General features: G+C 42.9%; 1 protein-coding gene across 4 annotated transcripts in view; it reads left to right on the top strand.

The window, feature by feature from the left end:
• The window catches only part of RELL1 (RELT like 1), a 96,692-nt gene that overhangs the window by 52,873 nt on the left and 21,878 nt on the right, over window positions 1–21,941 (top strand). For all 4 annotated transcript variants that reach the window (XR_009494805.1, XR_009494803.1, XM_059887669.1 and 1 more), the window contains exons 4-6: window positions 514–571; window positions 3,270–3,506; window positions 7,793–7,931. Coding sequence is in view for 2 of the 4 variants with exons in the window: in XM_059887669.1 (XP_059743652.1) it covers window positions 514–571; window positions 3,270–3,506; window positions 7,793–7,928 (431 nt within the window). In the remaining 2 variants the exon portion in view is untranslated. The remainder of the gene's footprint in view (window positions 1–513; window positions 572–3,269; window positions 3,507–7,792; window positions 7,932–21,941) is intronic.

The following is a 21,941-nucleotide window of genomic DNA, read 5'->3' as shown; positions in this document are numbered from 1 at the left end:
ACCTGAGTCTCTTGTGTGTGCTGCAGGCGGATTATTTACCACTGAGCCATCGGGGAAGCCCATAGACTTGATATTACATGGGGTATCCAGAATTTAGGGCTAATTATTTGAACACATGTAAGTTATTAGAATATAGGTCTCGGGTCATGCATTTCATGACATATTTAGCAGAGTGAGTTAAATTGAGTTTCCCTTTGGTTTGAGAAGAGGAGAAAGAAATTTCTGTGTTATATTGCTGATGATGTATAGGAAGCAGAGCTTTGTGGTAGATCTGCTTTCCCTTGCATAGATCCTCTGTCACTCTCACTAACTTCCTGTGAGTTGAAAATTATCTGCAGATGGAGCCATATCTGGACTTTCCTTGGGAAAGGCCCTGCCTTCTCCGGGGCCCCAAGGCCTCATCTGTGAATTGAAGAAATTCAATTAGGTGTTTTTCCACCAGTTTTTCTGATATGCTAATTCTATGATCACTCATCTAATTCATTCCATTTTAATTTTTTTTTTTTTTTTTAGCAAATGTTGACATTTTAGCAGCAATGGTAGAAGATAACAACGTGTGTGATCCTGAAAGGTGAGTGCTTTCCCCCTGACTTTATGAGGCTTTTGTTTTCAATTATCTGCTGGAGCAGGTTTCTCTACTTTGTCCTTATTGACACGTGAGCCAGAGAATTCTTTGCTGTGGGGAACTGTCCTTTGCCTTGTAGGAAGTTTAACAGCATTCCTGACCTCCAGTGCATGGATGCCATGGTCCCTTTCTCCTGCGGTGTGACATCCCACAATGTCTCCTGACATTGTCCGTGTCCCCTGGGGGTGAAGTCGCCCCTGGTTGAGAACTGCTGGGTTAGTGAACCATGATGGGAGGAGGAAGCCCTGGAACTGGGCACCTGAATTGTCTTCCCTGTGCCACTTATGGCTCCCCTCTTCTCGGGTAAGTTAACTGACCACTCTGAGCTCAAATTCCATTATCTATAAACTGAGGGTAACCGCCACACCAACCTAACTGGAACATCATAAGAAATACAGACTATCTCGGGCACTGAAGACCTCCATGAACAATTAGTTATGCTTAAATGAAAAACTGGGCTGGTTTGGGAGCACCTACTAAGTTCTATTGGAGAAGGCAATGGCACCTCACTCCAATGTTCTTGCCTGGAGAATCCCAGGGACGGGGGAGCCTGGTGGGCTGCTGTCCATGGGGTCACACAGAGTCGGACACGACTGACTTAGCAGCAGCAGCAGCAGCAGCAGCAGCTAAGTTCTATTTTTGTATTAGGGTATGGATGTTTGTTTTTGATTATGGTTGTTGAGCTTCACAGTTGGTCATAATCACAGGCAACTATATTTCTGTGTAGTCTTTCATGCTTCAGAGAGCATTTATTGAGTGCCTGCTGTGTGCTGGGCATGATGCTGGAGCTGGGCCTTCATACATCCTCGCCAAGGAGGACTCAGTCTAATGGGGAGTAGAAACAAGAAGTAGGGGAAGCTTGTGGGAGACAAAGCTCAGGACAAAAGGCCCAGGAGAGTGAAAGTGTGGGATGCCCTGGGAAGTTTCAGTCTAGGGTGGCCTGAGGATGTGCTGTGGACAGAAGCAAGAAGGACCAAGGAAGCAAATTGGGTCTGAGTGACCTCGCCAGCGGTTTGAACCTTTTTCTGCAAGGGGTTTGGACCTTTTTCTGCTTACTCTGTAGGTTGTGCACACAGCACATCTTAGCTGTTTCATACATGTTTGTGAAACTGGCCACGTTAGACCCGCGTTTCAGTGAGGTGACTCAGTTCAGGAGGGCCAGTGTTGGGAGCCCTGGTGGTGTAGTTCATGGAGACTCATGGGCTGTGGGTCCCCCCACATTCCAGCCCTGACCACAGGTTCCTCATCTAAGGACCATGTCACCTCAGTCATCTTAGAGCATCCTAAAGTCCCCATCATTGGATTTTGTGCACAGCACATATAGATAATTGTTTCATTTTTTTTTCTTTTGATAAATGTTTCTTGAATGAATGTTGTTAAACTTACAATTCAACCTCCTAATATGTGATATTAACATTGTTTTACCCCAGAAAGCTGCAGCTGTGTGTTTTTATTTTAACAACGTAAAAAGTATCCTTAACGAAAGCCAGGAAACTTTTGGCTGTTTGGGGTCTTTGAGACTTTCTCTTCAATTATGCGTGCTCCTTTTGAAGTGGACAAGTGGGCTGGTTATCTGTAGCATGAAGGCTGGTTGATATATCATGAGACCTCCATGTGCCTTTGGGACTCTTGGCCTGGTCTCAGGCGTCAGGCTCTGCTGTGACATGCTGACTGGCCCACACCCACACTCACACCCACCTATTCCACATCAGAGTGCAGATTCCTGGTCAGGCCAGCCCTGTCCTGTCTTAACTCCTCCTTTTCTAGAGGACCAGAAGCCTGAAACATGCCTTTTGAAAGCAGCCAGCATCTAACCTTTAGACTTGTGCTTTTTATACTTTGGATGGCCTGGCTGGGTTTCTTCTAGGTTGTCAAAGTAGTCTCCCCTGTTTCTGAAGCACTGTAGCATGATGGTTAAGATCATGGTTTCAGATTTAGTCTTTCTAGATTTGGATCTCAGAGCCATCACTGTGTGACTTTGAGCAAGTTGCTTAACTGCTCTGAGGCTCAGTGTCCTTGTTTTATAAATAATTCCGATTTAGAGGTTTTGTAAAGATCGAATGCTTAGAATGCTGTTAGGTTTTTATTATTATTATTATCAACGTCTCTTTTGAGCGTCACTTTTGATATCTTGGCCTAAAAGCCTTCTTCCTTTGACCCAATAGTCAGACTGGATCAAATATTCCTTCCTAAGTCATCTAATGATTGGATTGGAATTTAAGTTTTTCTTTCCTCCAGTGTATATATATTCAGGGCCTTTCTTTGCTTAGAGATCTAGGAGGCATTTGGGTAAGTATGAGAAATTAGTTTGCATGAAATTAGATTGTATGAGAAGGGAGATCAGCCATACAAGAAAAGAAACCTCGTACTTCAAAGATAAGCAGTGCATCGTCATTAAAAGCAGTGGTTTATTTCCAACCAGTTAACTAGAAGTGATAAATCACATCATTACTGTTCACAATGAGCTGTCATTGTATAGTCTCAAAAGCTGAGTACCTGCTGCCTGAGATCAGTCCACAAAGCCCATTTGTATAATTGGAAGAGGTATTTTTCCTTTTGATTTAAACTTCTTTCATTGCAGAGGGAGCAAATGGTGTAGCTATTTCTTTTAAGTAACCTCTTCCTTTTTTTCTTCCTATCTTAGCCCAGTGACGCCCAGCACTCCTGGGAGCCCGCCGGTGAGCCCCGGGCCCTTGTCACCAGGGGTCACCCCAGGGAAGCATATCTGCGGCCACCATCTGCACACAGTGGGGGGTCCTGTCGAGCGGGACGTGTGTCATCGGTGTAGGCACAAGCGGTGGCACTTCATAAAACCCACCAACAAGTCCAAAGAGGGCCGCCCGAGGCGCCAAGGAGAGGTCACCGTCCTCTCTGTGGGCAGGTGAGTCCTGGGATGCTTGGGGTTTGTGTGACATGGTTGCTCTGCCGTGTGGATTTGTACACCTATTAAACGTAGCGTGTATTCTCCTGAGCCTGGCTTGGTCCTGTCTCTTGGCTTCTTTGATATTTTCTAGTCTTGAGTCCTGCATTTTTCCAACAGAAGAAGAATTCTAAGAGGTGGTTATTGTGAGATCAGATGTGAGATGTATTGATTAGGGCGATAAATTAATTACTTGCTGTATTAGGATTTTCCAGGAATCAGTAAGATTCTGTATGTATTGTGTGTGTGTGTGTGTGTGTGTGCGCTTCCCAGAGTGGCGCTAGTGGTAAAGAACCCACTTGCCAATGCAGGAGATTTAAGAGACATGGGTTCAATCCCTGGGTCGGGAAAGTCCCCTGGCTCAGGGCAGGGCAACCTACTCCAGTATTCTTGCCTGGAGAATCCCACAGACAGGGGAGCCTGGCAGGCTACAGTCCATAGGGTTGCAAAGAGTTGGACACAACTGAAGCAACTGAGCGTGCATGCATATATATACACAATCGATAAGATTCTATATTATGCTTCCTGGTGGCTCAGGTAAAGAATCTGCCTGCCAGTGTAGGAGATGTGGGTTTGATTACTGGATCAGAAAGATCCCCTGGAGGAGGAAATGGCAACCCACTCCAGTATTCTTGCCTGGGAAATCCCATGGGTAGAGGAGTCTGGCAGGCTGTAATCCATGGTGTTGCCAAGAGTTGAACATGACTTTAGTGACTAAACCACCTCCACCATATTATATATATGCACACACACATACATACGTATGAGAAGAGATTTATTATGGGAATTAGCTCACATGATCACGGAGGCCAAGAAGCCCCACAACCTTCTGTCTGCAATCTGGAGAACCAGAAGAGCTGGTGGTAATTCAGTCCAAGCCCAAAGGTCTGAGAACCAGGCAAGCCAATGGTGTTAGTCCTGGCACCAGTCTGAAGGCCTAGGAACCCGGAATGCTCATGTCTGATGGCAAAAGAAGAGTGAGGTGTCAGCTCAAGGAAAAACAGCAAATTCAGTCTTCCTCTGCCATTTTGTTGTATTCAGGCCTTTGAGGGTTTGGATGATTCTTATTTGCATCGGGGAAGATGATCTTTACTCAATCCACCAATTCAAATGCTATTATCTTCTGCAAAAGCCTTCTGCAAATGCCCTCAGACACACCCAGAACTAATGTTTTATCAGCTCTCTGTGCAGCCCTTGGCCTGGTCAAGTGACAGCATCACACTTTCTCTAATAGATAAAGAATCTCCACTCTCTACAGCAGTTCATGTCACTTGTGGAGACCAGGTTGGTGGTGGCTCTTGGAGCAGTCATCCACAGCCCCAGGTCCTTTCCGTCTTGTGCCTCTGCCAGGTTTGCTAGCAGGAGAAAGTCCTCGGAGGATTGTTCACAAAAGGTTTTAATGGGATGGTCCTGAAGTGGCACATTTCATTCTTGCTCACATTCCTCTGGCTGGCATTCAATCACTCGGCCACACCTAATGCCCAGGGGGGTAGGAAATGTCATCCAGCCCTGTGCTGGGAAGAAGGAAAGAGAAGGAGCTGGTCCAGTGTCTGCCGTGTAAGATCATGTGGGTTCCTGGGACTGCTTTCTTTAGTCCGTCTCCTCTGTGCCCTGGTTCCCCAGTCTGAAACTTCCATTTGCTGGTGACCTACATGTGATGCGGAGGTCTTTGGGGGTGGTGAATCAATTTGATGATGTGTGTGTGTTAGTCACGTAGTTGTGTTTGACTCTTTGTGACCTCATGGACTACAGCCCGTCATGTGCCTCTGTCCATGGGATTTCCCAGGCAAGAATACTGGAGTGGGTTGCCATTCCCTTCTCCAGGGGATCTTCCTGACCCAGGGAGGGAATGCAGGTCTCCCGCATTGCAGGCAGTTTCTTTACGGTCTGAACAACCAGGGTAGTAATTTGATGTTACGTAGTGAGCTTCCCTGGTGGCTCAGAAGGTAAAGAATCTGCCCGTAATGCGGGAGACCTGGATTTGACCCCTGGGCTGGGAAGATGCCCTGGAGGAGGGCATGGCAACCTGCTCCAGTATTCTTGCCTGTAGAATCCCCATGGACAGAGGAGCCTGGCGGGCTGCAATCGACAGGGTTGCAAAGAATCAGACATGACTAAGTGACTAAGCACACACACACACAGCATTTTTGGTTGATTTTGAGAGTCCCACAGGAACTGCATGGCTAATGCTGCTTGGGTGAAGGCAGTAGAGAGTAGTGGTGGAGAGTAAGCATGCTGGAGCCAGACTGGGGAAGCCCTGAGCAAACTCTGACAGTGCTGCCTATATGGTCCTGCTTCTCTGCTGATAACTCGAGGAAGAGTAGCCTAGACTCACCAAATTGCCCTCATTTGAGTCCTGGCACCACTACAAACTGTTCCTTCTCTCTGTGCCTCAGTATCCCCCTCTATAAAATGGGAATGACACCTCACTGGGTGGCTGTGAAGACTAAATAAGGTGACTCATGCAAAGATCTTAATTCAGTTTTTGTCGATTATTATACACTCAAGAATTGTTGGCACAGAAGGACCTACTGCACAGCATGGGGAACTCTGCTTAGTAATATGTAGTAACCCAAGTGGGAAAAGAGTTTGAAGAATGGACACATGTGTATGTATAACGGAACCACTCTGCTGTAAACCTGAAACTAACACAACATTGTTAATCAGCTATGCTACAATATAAAATAAAAATTAGAAATAAGGAATTGGTATCTGTTATTATTATTTATTATTTGAATTTCACTGAGTTTTACCATGTGTTGCACAGGCAACAAAGAGAAGACTGCATGGCTCTTTGCCACTTATAGCAAAACAGTGCAACTCGTGACCATGCTGTTTTATTCAGAACAGAGTCATGGGAACTTATGAATGTAGAGTGGGGTGAGAACCTGCAAGTTGTTTGGACAAAGTGTATTTTGTTTGCTTTAAAAAAAAATCTGCTGAAACTTTCTACTCGGATTCAACATGGCTTTTTTAAATGCCCCAGATCCTAGCACAAACACTGTAAAGTAATTATACTCCAATAAAAAAAAGTGCCCCACATCCAACTCTGTGTCTTGGAGGTATTAACAGAATAAATACTATGAATGTTGAATGAGCACAGGCTGTGTTTCAGCATATGTTGCTTCAAGAGAGTCTTAGAGCTTGACTACCTAGGTTTGTGGTGACAGCTTTTTTCCTCATCCTCCCTTCACTTCTGCAGCATCTCCCTCCCCATTCTGGTCGGTGAGCTCATTTTGGACAAAGAAGGAGAATTTATTTTAGATGGTTATGAGGGAAATGAAGACCAGGACTAGAGACTTAGAAAAGACTTAAGGGTATTGATGGTGATAGATGAGAAAAGTATTCCAGTTGAATAAATTTTCCTTCTCTTTTAATTCTTGAGAAAAATTTCTCTCAAATTCCTTAACTCTTAATGAAAGCCCAAATTTGCTTTAAAAAAAAAAAAAAACAAAACAGACAAAACCCAAGCATACACAAAAACCCTGCCTCTGACTGATTCTGGTTAAACGTGTGACTGGGGCCATGTGTGTGTATGCGTGCCTGTGTGTAGAGATAGACATTCTGCCGGGAAAATTTTGAGGAAGGCAACTGCCTAGTGAACATCTGATGTACATACTAGTCAGGCTTTTATCCAGTCTCTGTGGTTAAAACAACTGATGTAAATGCTCAGGTCCTTGTTAGAAACCACAGCTCTGAGGCTGTTTCATATTTGAGTGCCCTTGTTTCTTAGTGCGTTTGCACATGCTCTATAAACTGTGTCGCAGAATCTCTGATGCGTTGAGTGAACAGTAGCTGGGAGGTTTGGCCGGGGATGGGGAGCCTTGCTCTGTGGGATGGTCCCTCCTGTTGTATATGGTGAATTTCTTTTCTTTTAAAAAAAATTTTTTTTTTGATTGAGGTATAGTTGATTTAAAATGTCATGTTAGTTTCAGGTGTACAGCAGTGATTTGGTTTTTATTACATACACACACACATATATATATTCTTTTTCAGATTCTTTTCCCTTATAGGTTGTTACAAAATATTGAGTATAGTTCCCTCTGCTATATAGGAGGCTCTTGTTGGTTATTTTATTATATATAGTAGTGTGCACATGTGAATGTGGTGATTTTCACTGCTGTCCTAACTTTTGACTGTGTTTGTTTTGGGATCCTCCAGGTGGATTTTTAGTTCATTCATGGTTCTTGTTCAGTGGAAAAGCAAAACCCATCACATCTCCTCTTCCCCCTGCTCCACCCGCTCAGGTTTAGAGTTACAAAAGTGGAACCCAAGTCCAATCAGAAGGAGCGGAGAAGTTTGATGTCAGTTAGTGGGACCGACAGTGTCAATGGGGAGGTGCCGGTGACGCCTGTGAAGAGACAGCAAAGTGACTCAGAGTAGCAGGTAAGTTGTAGATGTGGCGGCATGGGGGTGGGGTGGTACATGGTGGGGAGAAGGTGCTGAAGAGCATCCCTGGGGTCTATGGTGACATGAGAGTGACTCGGGAAGGACATAGGAGTGGAGCAGGTAGGGCTCTAGGGGACAGAACACCATCTCTTGTCTGCCCATAGCTTTGTGTGAAGAGCCTATCAACACAGGTGCCTCTAGAGGCTTGGCCTACGTGGTGATGAGGAGGATTTCTTATGAGGCAATGTGGAGTGGTGGAGATTGTGGTAAACTAGAGATCACATGCCCCATCTATAGGGTTTGCATGCCCACAAGACAGGAGGCACTTAGTGTGACTATACCTTTGCAAAAAAAAGATGGAAATCTAAGGGTTTTTACATGTGAAATCACCACAGACTTTTAAATGTTGGCAGCTTGGTAAAAATCCTTTTAAAAACCATTCAGGCCAAATGACACATAATCTTGTCGTCACTTCTAGGTTAACAGTGATTTGATAAAGACTGGAGCAAGCAAAGCAATCCTTTTTTCTTTGAGAAACTAGTTTTCTTTGATGCATCACAGTTCTAAAATATCCCTAGTAGAAATATTACTCTTTCCATCAGATATTTTGAAGCAATTTAAAAGCGAAAGTGAATGCTTCTTAGTTTGGCTGTTTTAACTTTAGAAGATATTACTTAAAAAAAAGCCTCTGCTAATTTGATATTGGCTTAGCTTTTATCTTCCTGTTTGCTTTCTGTTCTGGCTTGAGTCCTGCCCATCCCTTTCATGTTATTTATTAGATATAAAAGGAAGGGAGTGACCAGCTCCAGAGTCTTCAGTGGAACCATCAGAGCCTGAGTGTTAAGGCAGGAGAGGTTCCACTTACAAAGGGAGGGGGAGGCAGGGTCCTAGAAGGTACAGGGAAATATCAAGGTAGAGCCTGAACCTTTGAGTCAGGCTGCCAGGTTCAAGTCCCCATTTACCACTCACTAGCGCTGGGACCTGGGCAAGGTGCTTGGGCTTTTTGTGCCTACTTTCCTCACTGGGAAGTAAAAATAATACTGCCTGCCTGGAAGGATGGCAGTAAGATATGAGGGAAATAACGCAGGAAGCCCAGGGCCTGGCAGATAGGAAATGCTCAGTCAGTGCTACTAATTATTATAAGTGAATTCACTTGTGGTCAGTGTGGCTGCGTGGGGGGAGAAGTGGCTTTTGAATGGAGCTTCTCTGATAACCTGCCCAGGCTCAGAGGGGTTGGGGATGATCCAGAAGTTATCTGGAGGAACTGTGTTCCTGAATTCCATAAGACATAGGGGTTCTCATAGCTTTCCAGCACTAACTCTTTTTTTTTTTTTTTTAATTTTATTTTATTTTTAAACTTTACATAATTATATTAGTTTTGCCAAATACCAAAATGAATCCGCCACAGGTATACATGTGTTCCCCATCCTGAACCCTCCTCTCTCCTCCCTCCCCATACCATCCCTCTGGGTCATCCCAGTGCACTAGCCCCAAGCATCCAGTATCTTGCATCGAACCTGGACTGGCAACTCATTTCTTACATGATATTTTACATGTTTCAATGCCATTCTCCCAAATCTTCCCACCCTCTCCCTCTCCCACAGAGTCCATAAGACTGTTCTATACATCAGTGTCTCTTTTGCTGTCTTGTACACAGGGTTATGGTTACCATCTTTCTAAATTCCATATATATGCGTTAGTATACTGTATTGGTGTTTTTCCTTCTGGCTTACTTCACTCTGTATAATAGGCTCCAGTTTCATCCACCTCATTAGAACTGATTCAAATGTATTCTTTTTAATGGATGAGTAATATTCCATTGTGTATATGTACCACAGCTTTCTTATCCATTCATCTGCTGATGGACATCTAGGTTGCTTCCATGTCCTGGCTATTATAAACAGTGCTGCGATGAACATTGGGGTACACGTGTCTCTTTCCTTTCTGGTTTCCTCAGTGTGTATGCCCAGCAGTGGGATTGCTGGATCATAAGGCAGTTCTATTTCCAGTTTTTTAAGGAATCTCCACACTGTTCTCCATAGTGGCTGTACTAGTTTGCGTTCCCACCAACAGTGTAAGAGGGTTCCCTTTTCTCCACACCCTCTCCAGCATTTATTATTTGTAGACTTTTGGATCGCAGCCATTCTGACTGGCGTGAAATGGTACCTCATAGTGGTTTTGATTTGCATTTCTCTGATAATGAGTGATGTTGAGCATCTTTTCATGTGTTTGTTAGCCATCTGTATGTCTTCTTTGGAGAAATGTCTATTTAGTTCTTTGGCCCATTTTTTGATTGGGTCGTTTATTTTTCTGGAGTTGAGCTGTAGGAGTTGCTTGTATATTTTTGAGATTAGTTGTTTGTCAGTTGCTTCATTTGCTATTATTTTCTCCCATTCTGAAGGCTGTCTTTTCACCTTGCTAATAGTTTCCTTTGATGTGCAGAAGCTTTTAAGGTTAATTAGGTCCCATTTGTTTATTTTTGCTTTTATTTCCAATATTCTGGGAGGTGGGTCATAGAGGATCCTGCTGTGATGTATGTCGGAGAGTGTTTTGCCTATGTTCTCCTCTAGGAGTTTTATAGTTTCTGGTCTTACGTTGAGATCTTTAATCCATTTTGAGTTTATTTTTGTGTATGGTGTTAGAAAGTGTTCTAGTTTCATTCTTTTACAAGTGGTTGACCAGATTTCCCAGCACCACTTGTTAAAGAGATTGTCTTTAATCCATTGTATATTCTTGCCTCCTTTGTCAAAGATAAGGTGTCCATATGTGCGTGGATTTATCTCTGGGCTTTCTATTTTGTTCCATTGATCTATATTTCTGTCTTTGTGCCAGTACCATACTGTCTTGATAACTGTGGCTTTGTAGTAGAGCCTGAAGTCAGGTAGGTTGATTCCTCCAGTTCCATTCTTCTTTCTCAAGATCGCTTTGGCTATTTGAGGTTTTTTATATTTCCATACAAATTGTGAAATTATTTGTTCTAGCTCTGTGAAGAATACTGTTGTTAGCTTGATAGGGATTGCATTGAATCTATAAATTGCTTTGGGTAGTATACTCATTTTCACTATATTGATTCTTCCAATCCATGAACATGGTATATTTCTCCATCTATTAGTGTCCTCTTTGATTTCTTTCACCAGTGTTTTATAGTTTTCTATATATAGGTCTTTAGTTTCTTCAGGTAGATATATTCCTAAGTATTTTATTCTTTCCGTTGTAATGGTGAATGGAATTGTTTCCTTAATTTCTCTTTCTGTTTTCTCATTATTAGTGTATAGGAATGCAAGGGATTTCTGTGTGTTGATTTTATATCCTGCAACTTTACTATAGTCATTGATTATTTCTAGTAATTTTCTGGTGGAGTCTTTAGGGTTTTCTATGTAGAGGATCATGTCATCTGCAAATAGTGAGAGTTTTACTTCTTCTTTTCCAATTTGGATTCCTTTTATTTCTTTTTCTGCTCTGATTGCTGTGGCCAAAACTTCCAAAACTATGTTGAATAGTAATGGTGAAAGTGGGCACCCTTGTCTTGTTCCTGACTTTAGAGGAAATGCTTTCAATTTTTCACCATTGAGGATAATGTTTGCTGTGGGTTTGTCATATATAGCTTTTATTATGTTGAGGTATGTTCCTTCTAGTCCTGCTTTCTGGAGAGTTTTTATCATAAATGGATGTTGAATTTTGTCAAAGGCTTTCTCTGCATCTATTGAGATAATCATATGGTTTTTATTTTTCAATTTGTTAATGTGGTGTATTACATTGATTGATTTGCGGATATTGAAGAATCCTTGCATCCCTGGGATAAAGCCCACTTGGTCATGGTGTATGATCTTTTTAATGTGTTGTTGGATTCTGATTGCTAGAATTTTGTTAAGGATTTTTGCATCTATGTTCATCAGTGATATTGGCCTGTAGTTTTCTTTTTTTGTGGGATCTTTGTCAGGTTTTGGTATTAGGGTGATGGTGGCCTCATAGAATGAGTTTGGAAGTTTACCTTCCTCTGCAATTTTCTGGAAGAGTTTGAGCAGGATAGGTGTTAGCTCTTCTCTCTCTAAATTTTTGGTAGAATTCAGCTGTGAAGCCGTCTGGACCTGGGCTTTTGTTTGCTGGAAGATTTTTGATTACAGTTTCAATTTCCGTGCTTGTGATGGGCCTGTTAAGATTTTCTATTTCTTCCTGGTCGAGTTTTGGAAAGTTGTACTTTTCTAAGAATTTGTCCATTTCTTCCACGTTGTCCATTTTATTGGCATATAATTGTTGATAGTAGTCTCTTATGATCCTTTGTATTTCTGTGTTGTCTGTTGTGATCTCTCCATTTTCGTTTCTAATTTTATTGATTTGATTTTTCTCCCTTTGTTTCTTGATGAGTCTGGCTAATGGTTTGTCAATTTTATTTATCCTTTCAAAGAACCAGCTTTTGGTTTTGTTGATTTTTGCTATGGTCTCTTTTGTTTCTTTTGCATTTATTTCTGCTCTAATTTTTAAGATTTCTTTCCTTCTACTAACCCTGGGGTTCTTCATTTCTTCCTTTTCTAGTTGCTTTAGGTGTAGAGTTAGGTTATTTATTTGACTTTTTTCTTGTTTCTTGAGGTGCAGCACTAACTCTTGCTGTCTTGCCCTTGGGAAGATCTGGCCCCTCCCCATGAGTTGAGAAGCCCAATAGGGGCTTTCTTAAAAAGCAGAGTTCCTTTTTAGTCAGTTACTCTGGCCTTGGGAAGGGAACCAGTATTTAGGAAAAGGAAGTGGATGATGAAGATAATAATAAAAGCAACTGATGTCAGTTCAGAGTTCTAGTCTTCTGGATGTTGTACTGAGATATATCTCACATGTCACTATTATAAACATTTCCTAATGGGATGAATACTTTTATCCCTGCTTTATAGATGAGGAAATCAGTGCATGGAAAGGATAAATTATATACATGGTGTGGGTCACACAGCTGGAAGGAGGAGCTGATTTGAACCAAGGTCTGTGACTCTAAGACTAGCCACACTCTTCTGCCATCCTGGGGTGCTCATGAAGGGGCAGCTGAAGACCCACAAATGTAGAACATTTCCACCAATGATCTAGAACCTGGTGGTCTAATATGGTAGTCACTGGTCATCTATGGCTACTTAAATTTAAATTAATTAAAATAAAAAATTTAGTTCTACAGTTGCACTAGTCACATTTTAAGTGTTCAGTAGCCATAGATGGCTAGGGTGTGCCATGTTGGACAACTTCCATGGCATTTCCATCGTTGCAGAAAGTGTTACCGACAGAGTAGATGGTACTCAGATGTTAGAACTGGAGTTCTGAGTGGTTTTGGTCAATTAGGGAAACATTCTGACTGAAAGCACGAGGGCTTGCCTTTTGGGAAGAGAAGTATGTGGCTATTCAAGTCTACGGTGAGGAAGGCCAGCCAGTTCAGCTGCAAAGAAAGCATGAGTTGTAATGACAGTTCTGCAGATGAGTCATCAACCTGGCAGTGTGTTGAGGGATGGAGCAGACCGTGGGTAAGAAGACACTGTTCGCCCTCAGGCAGGAAGTGCAAGGTGATCCTTGGTCTGGCCCAGCAGGATTAGAGCCTTGCTAATGTGCCATGGCTGGTTTTGGCCACTACTGCCCAGAGAGAGGCACTTAGGATCTGGGAAGGTTAAAAGAATTAGGCTTGCTCAACTAGTGTTCTTGGTCCAAATTCTGTCTGTATCTGGATTTGATCCAGTCACCCGAAATTGTGACCACATCTCACTGGTTTAAAATTTGATACTCTCTGCAAAGCATCCAATCATCTCCCAGGATTTTGTGAAAGAGCATTGGATTTGATTAGGAGACCTGGGCTTTCATCCTAGCTTTGCTGCTTGGAAATTGTCCTTAACTGATTTTACTCTTGGTTTTCTTGAATGTGAAATAGGATATTGAATTCATCAATTGAGTACAAGTGCCAGGAGAGCATCTGGCATGTTGTTGGCTCTCGGTGGTGTTGTGCTGGCCAGAGGATCAACAAGCACATGAGTGACCTTAGAAAGGGGTATGTTTTCTGAGCCTTCAACTTTTTAATTAATTTTGGAATAAAAAAATATTTATTTTGGAAAATGTCAAAGAGACTCAAAAGTAGAGAGAATAGGATCATGAATGCCCTTGGGACTAATTTATTTATAATACGTGCTGTGTGTGGAGTATCTACTGTGTACCTGGCATGCTTTGGAAGGAGTAGTAGGGAGGTACCAGGTTAAGCACAGAGAGTTGAAGCAACTTGCTTCAAGTTAGAAGTAAGAATGTGGTAGAGTTTAGAGTCCAACCCGGGCAGTCTGGCTCCTGGAGTCCCAGCGTCACCACTCAGCCAGGTCTGGGAAAATCAGGTCCTAGGATTAGAGTCTACTGGGATTGGGACTTGCTGAGTAAGGATGTCTGGTGAGCCCAACAGAGAATGGACTCAAAGAATGGAGGGAAGGCAGTATTCATTGACACTTAAAAATATTTGTGTATTCATGAAAATTTTTCTTGCTTGGTTTCTTATTATTTCTCATCCTCCAAGAGATGGCTATTTAATAGGACTTGATTTCCAACTAGAGAAGTCTGGAAGTTTTTCCTTCTGGACCCAGATGGCAGAGTTCTGAGCTGGTTCTGAGCCAAATCAAAAGATCTGCAGTGGAATGTAGCTAATACAGTAAGACAGGAGTGTTATGTATCTTTACACTGTCTGATACAGTTTTTAGAGTTGTATTTTTTTCTGAAAAACATTTTTGTTTACATTTTGATTTTTTGGCCATGCTGTTTTACTGAAATGCCTTGTTTTAAACTGGAGTGGGTTGCCATTTCCTTCTTCAAGGGATCGTCTCAACCCAGGGATCGAACCCAGGTCTCCCATATTGCAGGCAGATTCTTTACCGTCGGAGCCACCCAGGGCTACTGTTTTAATGCAAGACTGATCCAAATATCTGAATCAAATGCACATCTACCCGGTGGTGAGGATTCCTTCTTAAAAAAAAAAAAAAAAAAAATACAGTGGCTGATACTGCAAACTGGATTTAGGATTTCTCTCCCTCTCCTTCTCTTTTTATTTTTTCTTTTAAAGTAATTTTTATTGGCATTTTCCTTCTATTTTTAAAAACTAAAATCTGCTGTTTGGCATTTTTTCCCCCCTGTTTCCTTGGCCTGAGTTCTGTTTTGTAGCTGGATCTGATTTGCCCTCTGCCTGATTTATTTTGGCAATGCAGTTAAAATGGTTTCTTTTTTCCACAGAAAATGTGTTTTTATTTCTTCTTAGAAGAATAAGCTTTTGTTCTTCAAAGTTAAATAAATCAAATTGCTTTCAGCCTCCAAATGCCACTGCTTTGTCTTCATTATCATTGGTCTTTTGCTTTTTAAAAGTGATGCTGTGGTAAGCATTCTCCAGCACATGTTTCTGAAGTATCTGCCCCCCTCTTTTTTTTTCCAACTTATGGTAGTACCTTATTGAAGACATTGATTTGGTAAGCTTATAGAACAATGTTTTTTATGAAAACAAAAATCATATTAGATATCTTTTTGTTTCAAGTTTTTTTGTTATTGGAGCTATTCTATTAATTCTTATTTCAATCCTTTAGCTTACTAATTAAAGGCTGAGTTTTAAGAATTTCCTGCTAGTCCAGTGGTTAGGACATCACAATCTCATTGCTGAGGGCCCGTGTTCGATCCCTGGTTGGGGACCTAAGGGGATCTCACAAGCCGAGAGGTGCTGCCAAGAGAAAAAATAGAAAGCACAGCTGAGTTTTAAACTGCTTAGGTTTTCCTGAGGTTGGGGGGCGGGGGGGGGGGCGTTGTTTGTTTTAAGAATTCCTTTTTTTTAAGCTTTAAATTCTTTTATTTTTATTTTTTAATTATTTTATTTTATTTTTGGCTGCGCTGTGCACAGGCGCTATGTTGCAGCACGCGGGCTTTCTCTAGTTGCAGTGAGCCCGGCTTTTCATTGCAGTGGCTTCTCTTGTTGGAGAGCACTGGCTCTAGGGTTCGAGGGCTTCAGCAGTGGCAGGGCATGGGCTGAGCTGTCCCAAGACACGTAGGATCCTACTGCCCAGACCAGGGATTGAACCTGCGTCCTCTGCATTGGCAGATGGATTCTTGTGAAGTCCCTAAACTGCTTAGGTTTAATTTTAACTGTGCCCCTAACTACCAATTGTTTTCAGCAAGTTACTTAACCCTGCCAATCCTCAGTTCTTCATCTTTAAAGTGGTGTGGGGTGGGGTGTTGGACATGAATGACATACTGTGTATGTACAGTTCTTAAGTCAGGCCTTGGCACAGAGTTAGTATTAACTAACTCACTATTCACTATTATCAGTAATTTCCAGCCCACTCGCAGGGGTCTTCGTGATTCATTAGCTCATTCCTCAAGCATCACTTTTGGATACTGTGACTCCCTTTTTACTTCTTAAGAACATTAGGGCTTTGGACTCTGATGACATCTCAGAAATAGATACTTGGCAAGTCCCTTAGGAATTTGGGCTATTTTCTTGTTTGTGTTAAGAGGGGCTTAGAAATAACCATGCCTCTCTTACTAGAGGTGGAATCAGAATTAGTAACAAGGCAATTGAAAAGTGTTGTAGCTTAAATTTTTTTTATTAGATCGGAGGAGGGGTTATATGAAGAGGTAGTGTGGACTGAATTATCTGCACTTAACTGTGCTGCTGCATGGCTGGGGCTCTGCTCAGGGATAAAAGTCTCCTTTTTGCCAAGACTATCTGAGGGATGATGCTCCCTTCCTCTTCAGGACCACGGCCAGGCACAAGGTCAGCTCTCCTGACCTTCAGGGCTTTCATTTCCTACTTTAACAGTGAGGGAAGCATGCTTTTCTCTGTTTTGCTTTTGAACTCTTATGACAGGCAGTGCAGTGAAAGTCGCTGAGTCATATCCGACTTTTTGCGACCCCATGGACTATAGCCCACCAGGCTCCTCTGTCCATGGGATTCTCCAGGCAAGAATACTGGAGTGGGTTGCCCTGCCCCTTCCAGGGGATCTTCCTGACCCAGGGATTGAACCCACATCTCTTATGTCTTCTGCACTGGCAGGCGGATTCTTTACCACCTGGGAGCCTGAGAAACTATAGGTACCATGAGTTAATTTTTTTCTCTATAGCTTATATTTTTTTTCAGGGCAAAATACATATGTTTTTTTTTAAAGCCAAAGGATCTCAGATTTGATGGAAACCCCTTCAGTTGGTTCCTTGACATTTATAGACAGAAACTGCACTCCAATAGCCATGGATAGGACCACCTGGCTGATTTAGAAACGGCGGAATACATTTCTAAAGAGTAAAAGCAGTACTTTCTTTGATGCTTGTGTTGTCCTTATATGAAAGACCAATCCCACTGAGTCCATCTTAAATATGAAAGTGGAGGGAGGTTAACGTCTGTCCTTGACTGCTCACTGCCTGTGCAAAACACAGGCCTGTAGAACCAGGCAGATGAGAAGAGCTGAGTGGGGGATAGACATTTGAATGCAACCTGATGGGTTATGGGTGGTCATCTCTGCACTTTGTAGTTGAAGAGCCAGGCTCAGTGGGATGAATTTTTCCCAGATCCCTGAGCTAGGTAGGCAGAGGGCTTAGGTGGGAAAAAATCCACACATTGGGGCCAATATGCTCCAATGTGGCTTTGAAGTTCAAGGGAGCTTTGCTTCAACAGAGAAAACAATCCTCATTCAGTGTAGCCCTGTAATTCACAGTGGTGATCATTTCAACATCATCAACTTTCCCTAGGCTCCGTCTCCTATGGGGACCACCTCAAGTCTTTTGGCTGTTAGAGCTGTGTCTGGATCAGTCCAAATTTGTGAGCTATTCTGTTTTCTTACAAGTAGACTGAGATCATAGGCTTTGAGATCTCAGAGGAGCTGTGATGGCTAATTCAGGTCAGTTCCAGTACAGTTTTGTCTTTTAAAAGTATTTATTGAGGCCCTGCTATGTTCCAGGCCTTAGGAATGCAACAGTGTGGAAAAGGGACAGACGTGGGCCATGCTGTCATGGAACTCCTGCTAGTTTTCATAGTAATTTTTTCTCCCCATGTTCCCGTCCCCTCGTTTAAGAATAAAGAGGCCCTAGGACATTATGGGGAGAAGGCAATGGCACCCCACTCCAGTACTCTTGCCTGGAAAATCCTATGGATGGAGGAGCCTGGTGGGCTGCAGTCCATGGGGTCGCTAAGAGTCGGACATGGCTGAGCGACTTCACTTTCACTTTTCACTTTCATGCATTGGAGAAGGAAATGGCAAGCCACTCCAGTGTTCTTGCCTGGAGAATCCCAGGGACTGTGGAGCCTGGTGGGCTGCCGTCTATGGGGTCGCACAGAGTTGGACACTACTGAAGCGACTTAGCAGCAGCAGCAGCAGGACATTATGGACGTTGTTCAAGGTTATCAGGGATGGTTCATTCCAGAGCCTGAGCTTGGACTTCCTGATAGTTCAACCTCTTCACTGCTTCTGAGGGCCTGGATATTACAAGTGTTTGAAATGGAATCACTTTTAAAAATGGAAAATTGAGACATGCACGCAATATAATATTCAAATAGCATTAAGAAGTTGTGGAGTGAAAAATGTCTTTGAAAAACCAAGACTTTATCCTGTCTACACCCTTTCACCCCCTACCACACACACATCATTTCCCAGTCTTTTTCCCAAGAGGGGACCGCGGTTGTCGTGTCCTCAATATCCTTTCAGGATTAGGCTATGCGTGTACCTGCTTATACAGCACATATATGTGTCAGGACATCACTGATGGTCTAGTGGTTAAGAATCCACCTGCCAGTGCAGGGGATGTGGATTCAATCCCTGGTTGGGGAACTAAGATTGCACATGCCCCACCAGGCAACTAGAGAGAAGCCCACACACCACAACTGAGACCCAGTGCAGCCAAGTAAATATGTAAATAATTTTTTTAAAAAGTACATATGTGTCTGCAGCCCCCTCCTTTGCCCTTCTACAAATAAGAGCTTAGATATGTGTCTGCACCTTCCTTTTTATTGAAGTTGATGACTGATAACTTCCGTGAACTGTTTTTAATTCTCCCACATTGATTTAGCCATGAGGAGTGGACATGTTGGACTCATTTAAAATGTTGTATGCACTGTTGGTTCAGTGTTGTTGGGAATAGCCCCCAAAACATTTATGGACATAATCTGAGAGTCTGGGGTGGACCTAAAACATACTTTGCTGTCATCAACTATAGTGTTCTAAATTATTCTCCACACCTTTGATCTGTGTACAGAAGAGACTGAAACGTTTGTCAGTGTTCCCAGAATTTAGATAACTTGGGGGCCCAGAGGTTTTGTTTTGTTTTGCCACCAAAGTTAACTGTCTCCTCTCCTCAGTTATGTCCCTCAGCAGGGTCTGCTCCAGGCTGCCTCCCTAGTCCTGGCTGGAAGGTGACCCGCTGACCCCTCAGGGAGCTTATCTGTCCTCCCAGGGGGCCCTGCCACCCTCTGACAAGGCTTGGGAAAGAGGGCTGGGATGTCTCCCCTTTCACCACAGAAGCTGCAGCACTGGAGGCTCACGGGGATTTTGGAGGATGAAAGAAAGGGTGGACCTAAGGCATCCTAGGAAATGCCTTTGGAGACATTTTGGCCTAAAATGGGAAAGAAGAGAAAATTAATAATCATATTCAGGATTTTTATGTTTCTTAATCTGTAACTCAAGACTTGGAGCTACTAACTTTAAATAGCTAAATAAATAGTAGTCCCTGTTTTCCAGAAGTCACCTGTTTTCTACAAGGATGTATGATGTTGTCGTAGCTCCACAGTATGGGTTCTGGAACCAGACTCCTTATGGCAAGTCCTGGCCTGGCATTTTACAGCTGTGTGTTCATGGACAAGTTCCTTAGCCTCTGATGTCTTGGCTTTTCCATCTGCAAAATGGGCTTAATAATAATACTAACACCTGCCTCAGAGGGATGTTGTTCATTGGCACTTCACAACTGCTAAATAGGCAAATGCTTCATGTTATTATTGCAATATTGTGTCAGATGGAGCCTATTTAAACACTTAGCAAATAAAAGTGTAAAAAATTAATTTTGGGGGGGGGCATGTGGCATGTGGTTTCTTAGTTCCTGACCAGGGATTGAACCTGTGCCCCTGGCAGTGGAAACATAGTTTTAACCACTGGATCACCAGGGAAGTCCCCCAAATGAATAGTTTTTGATGTTTCTTAATTTTCCTGAGACTCAGAGAGGCAGGTTATATGTAACCTATAAGATGTTGTGGTTTTGTTTATTTGACACTCAGGTAGAGACTTACTGGGGTTTCCCTGATGGCTCAGCTGTAAAGAATCTGCCTGGAATGCAGGAGACGCTAGGAGACGCTGGCTCAATCCCTGGGTTGGCAAGATCCCCTGGAGGAGGGCATGGGAACACACTCCAGGCAACCATTCTTGCCTGGAGAATCCCATGGGCAGAGGAGCCTGGCAGGCCACAGTCCCTAGGGTCACAAAGAATCTCACACAACTGAAGGGACTTAGCACGACCATGGGAGACCTACTAAAGGCAAGGCAGCAGAGACGCAGTGTTTAGCTTGTTTTGTTTTCCTTGGTAGAAAGAGGTGGGACCGTTCGGAGTCATAAGTGGATCTGCCTGGAGCTTAGTGTAGATTTTGAATCAGAGGTGTACTGAGACTAGTAGGGAACTGCTGTATTTCATTTAAATCCTTCCCAAGTGAACCCTTGTTTTTCCAGATACAGAATAACTTTCCATTTTACTTGGAATAAAGTGCTCTGTTCCTCACCATCCATTGGATTGGTAAATCACAAGCTCACCTGTTGTCACTTGGGAAGCCCAACGTTGCTAAATATATGAACAGCTTTAAATTGCTGTGAAGCTGGGACTTACCTGGTGGTCCAGTGGTTAAGACGTCACCTTCCGGTTAGTGCAAGGGGTGTGGGTTTGATTCGTGGTCAGGGAGCTAAGATCCCACATACCTTGTGGCCAAAAATCCAAAACAGAAAACAGAAGCAATGTTGTAACAAATTCAATAAAGACTTTCAAAATGGGCCACATCAAAAAGTCGTTAAAAAGTTCTGTGAAGCTATAACTCAGATTAACCCTCAGACTTCTCCATAGTATCCACATCTAATGTGAGAAAATTCAAAGCTACAGGGAGTGGACAGCTTACCCATTGGTGATGTTCAGGAAAGAGCAGACAAGGGCAGGCTTCGAAAGACCCCATGGTGCCATGAGTGTCTCCGTGTGATTGCTGTGGCAGTGACTATGGGCTTCCAGGTGTGACCTCCTGGGCTGGAACCACTGCTTTCCTATTATTAATTGTGTAGCCTTGGGCGAGCTATTGAACCTGCTAGCCTCAGTGTCCACTTATGAAAATCGGCCTTGACTCATGGAGTCACTGGAGAGTGAGTTACTGAATCTGGAGTGCTTAGCATGGCAGTGCCTGGTACATAGCACTGTGTACATGTCAGCCACTGTCGGTAGTCAGACGGTGCTCCTTCCTTAATCCCCTGTCCTTGGAGGTCTTGGTGTTCACTGTCGGTGAATGTTTTTAGGCCTCTAATTTCTTAAAACATGGTTCTCATTATTAAAGGGGTCAGATCCTTTTTTCTGGAAAATCCCTTTTAGTAAGGCACATATGTGTTCTATTCAAAGCTCTACTGTGGCTTGTGTGGAACCTTAGTAATGCAATGATCATTTTTATTAGAATTGTGTAGAAAGCAGTAAACTTTACAGAAAAAGATGACACTTTTTTCTAGATACAACAGACTGGTTCCAAATAGGAAAAGGAGAACGTCAAGGCTGTATATTGTCACCCTGCTTATTTAACTTATATGCAGAGTACATCATGAGAAACACTGGACTGGAAGAAGCACAAGCTGGAATCAAGATTGCCAGGAGAAATATCAATAATCTCAGATATGCAGATAACACCACCCTTATGGCAGAAAGTGAAGAGGAACTCAAAAGCCTCTTGATGAAAGTGAAAGTGAAAAAGTTGGCTTAAAGCTCAACATTCAGAAAATGAAGATCATGGCATCTGGTCCCATCACTTCATGGGAAATAGAT

Source organism: Bos taurus, chromosome 6, assembly GCF_002263795.3.
Source record: "Bos taurus isolate L1 Dominette 01449 registration number 42190680 breed Hereford chromosome 6, ARS-UCD2.0, whole genome shotgun sequence".
In the NCBI taxonomy this organism is placed as follows: Eukaryota; Metazoa; Chordata; class Mammalia; order Artiodactyla; family Bovidae; genus Bos; species Bos taurus.
The sequence above is the reverse complement of the archived record's forward strand: the minus strand, read 5'-3'. Positions and strand labels throughout refer to the sequence as shown.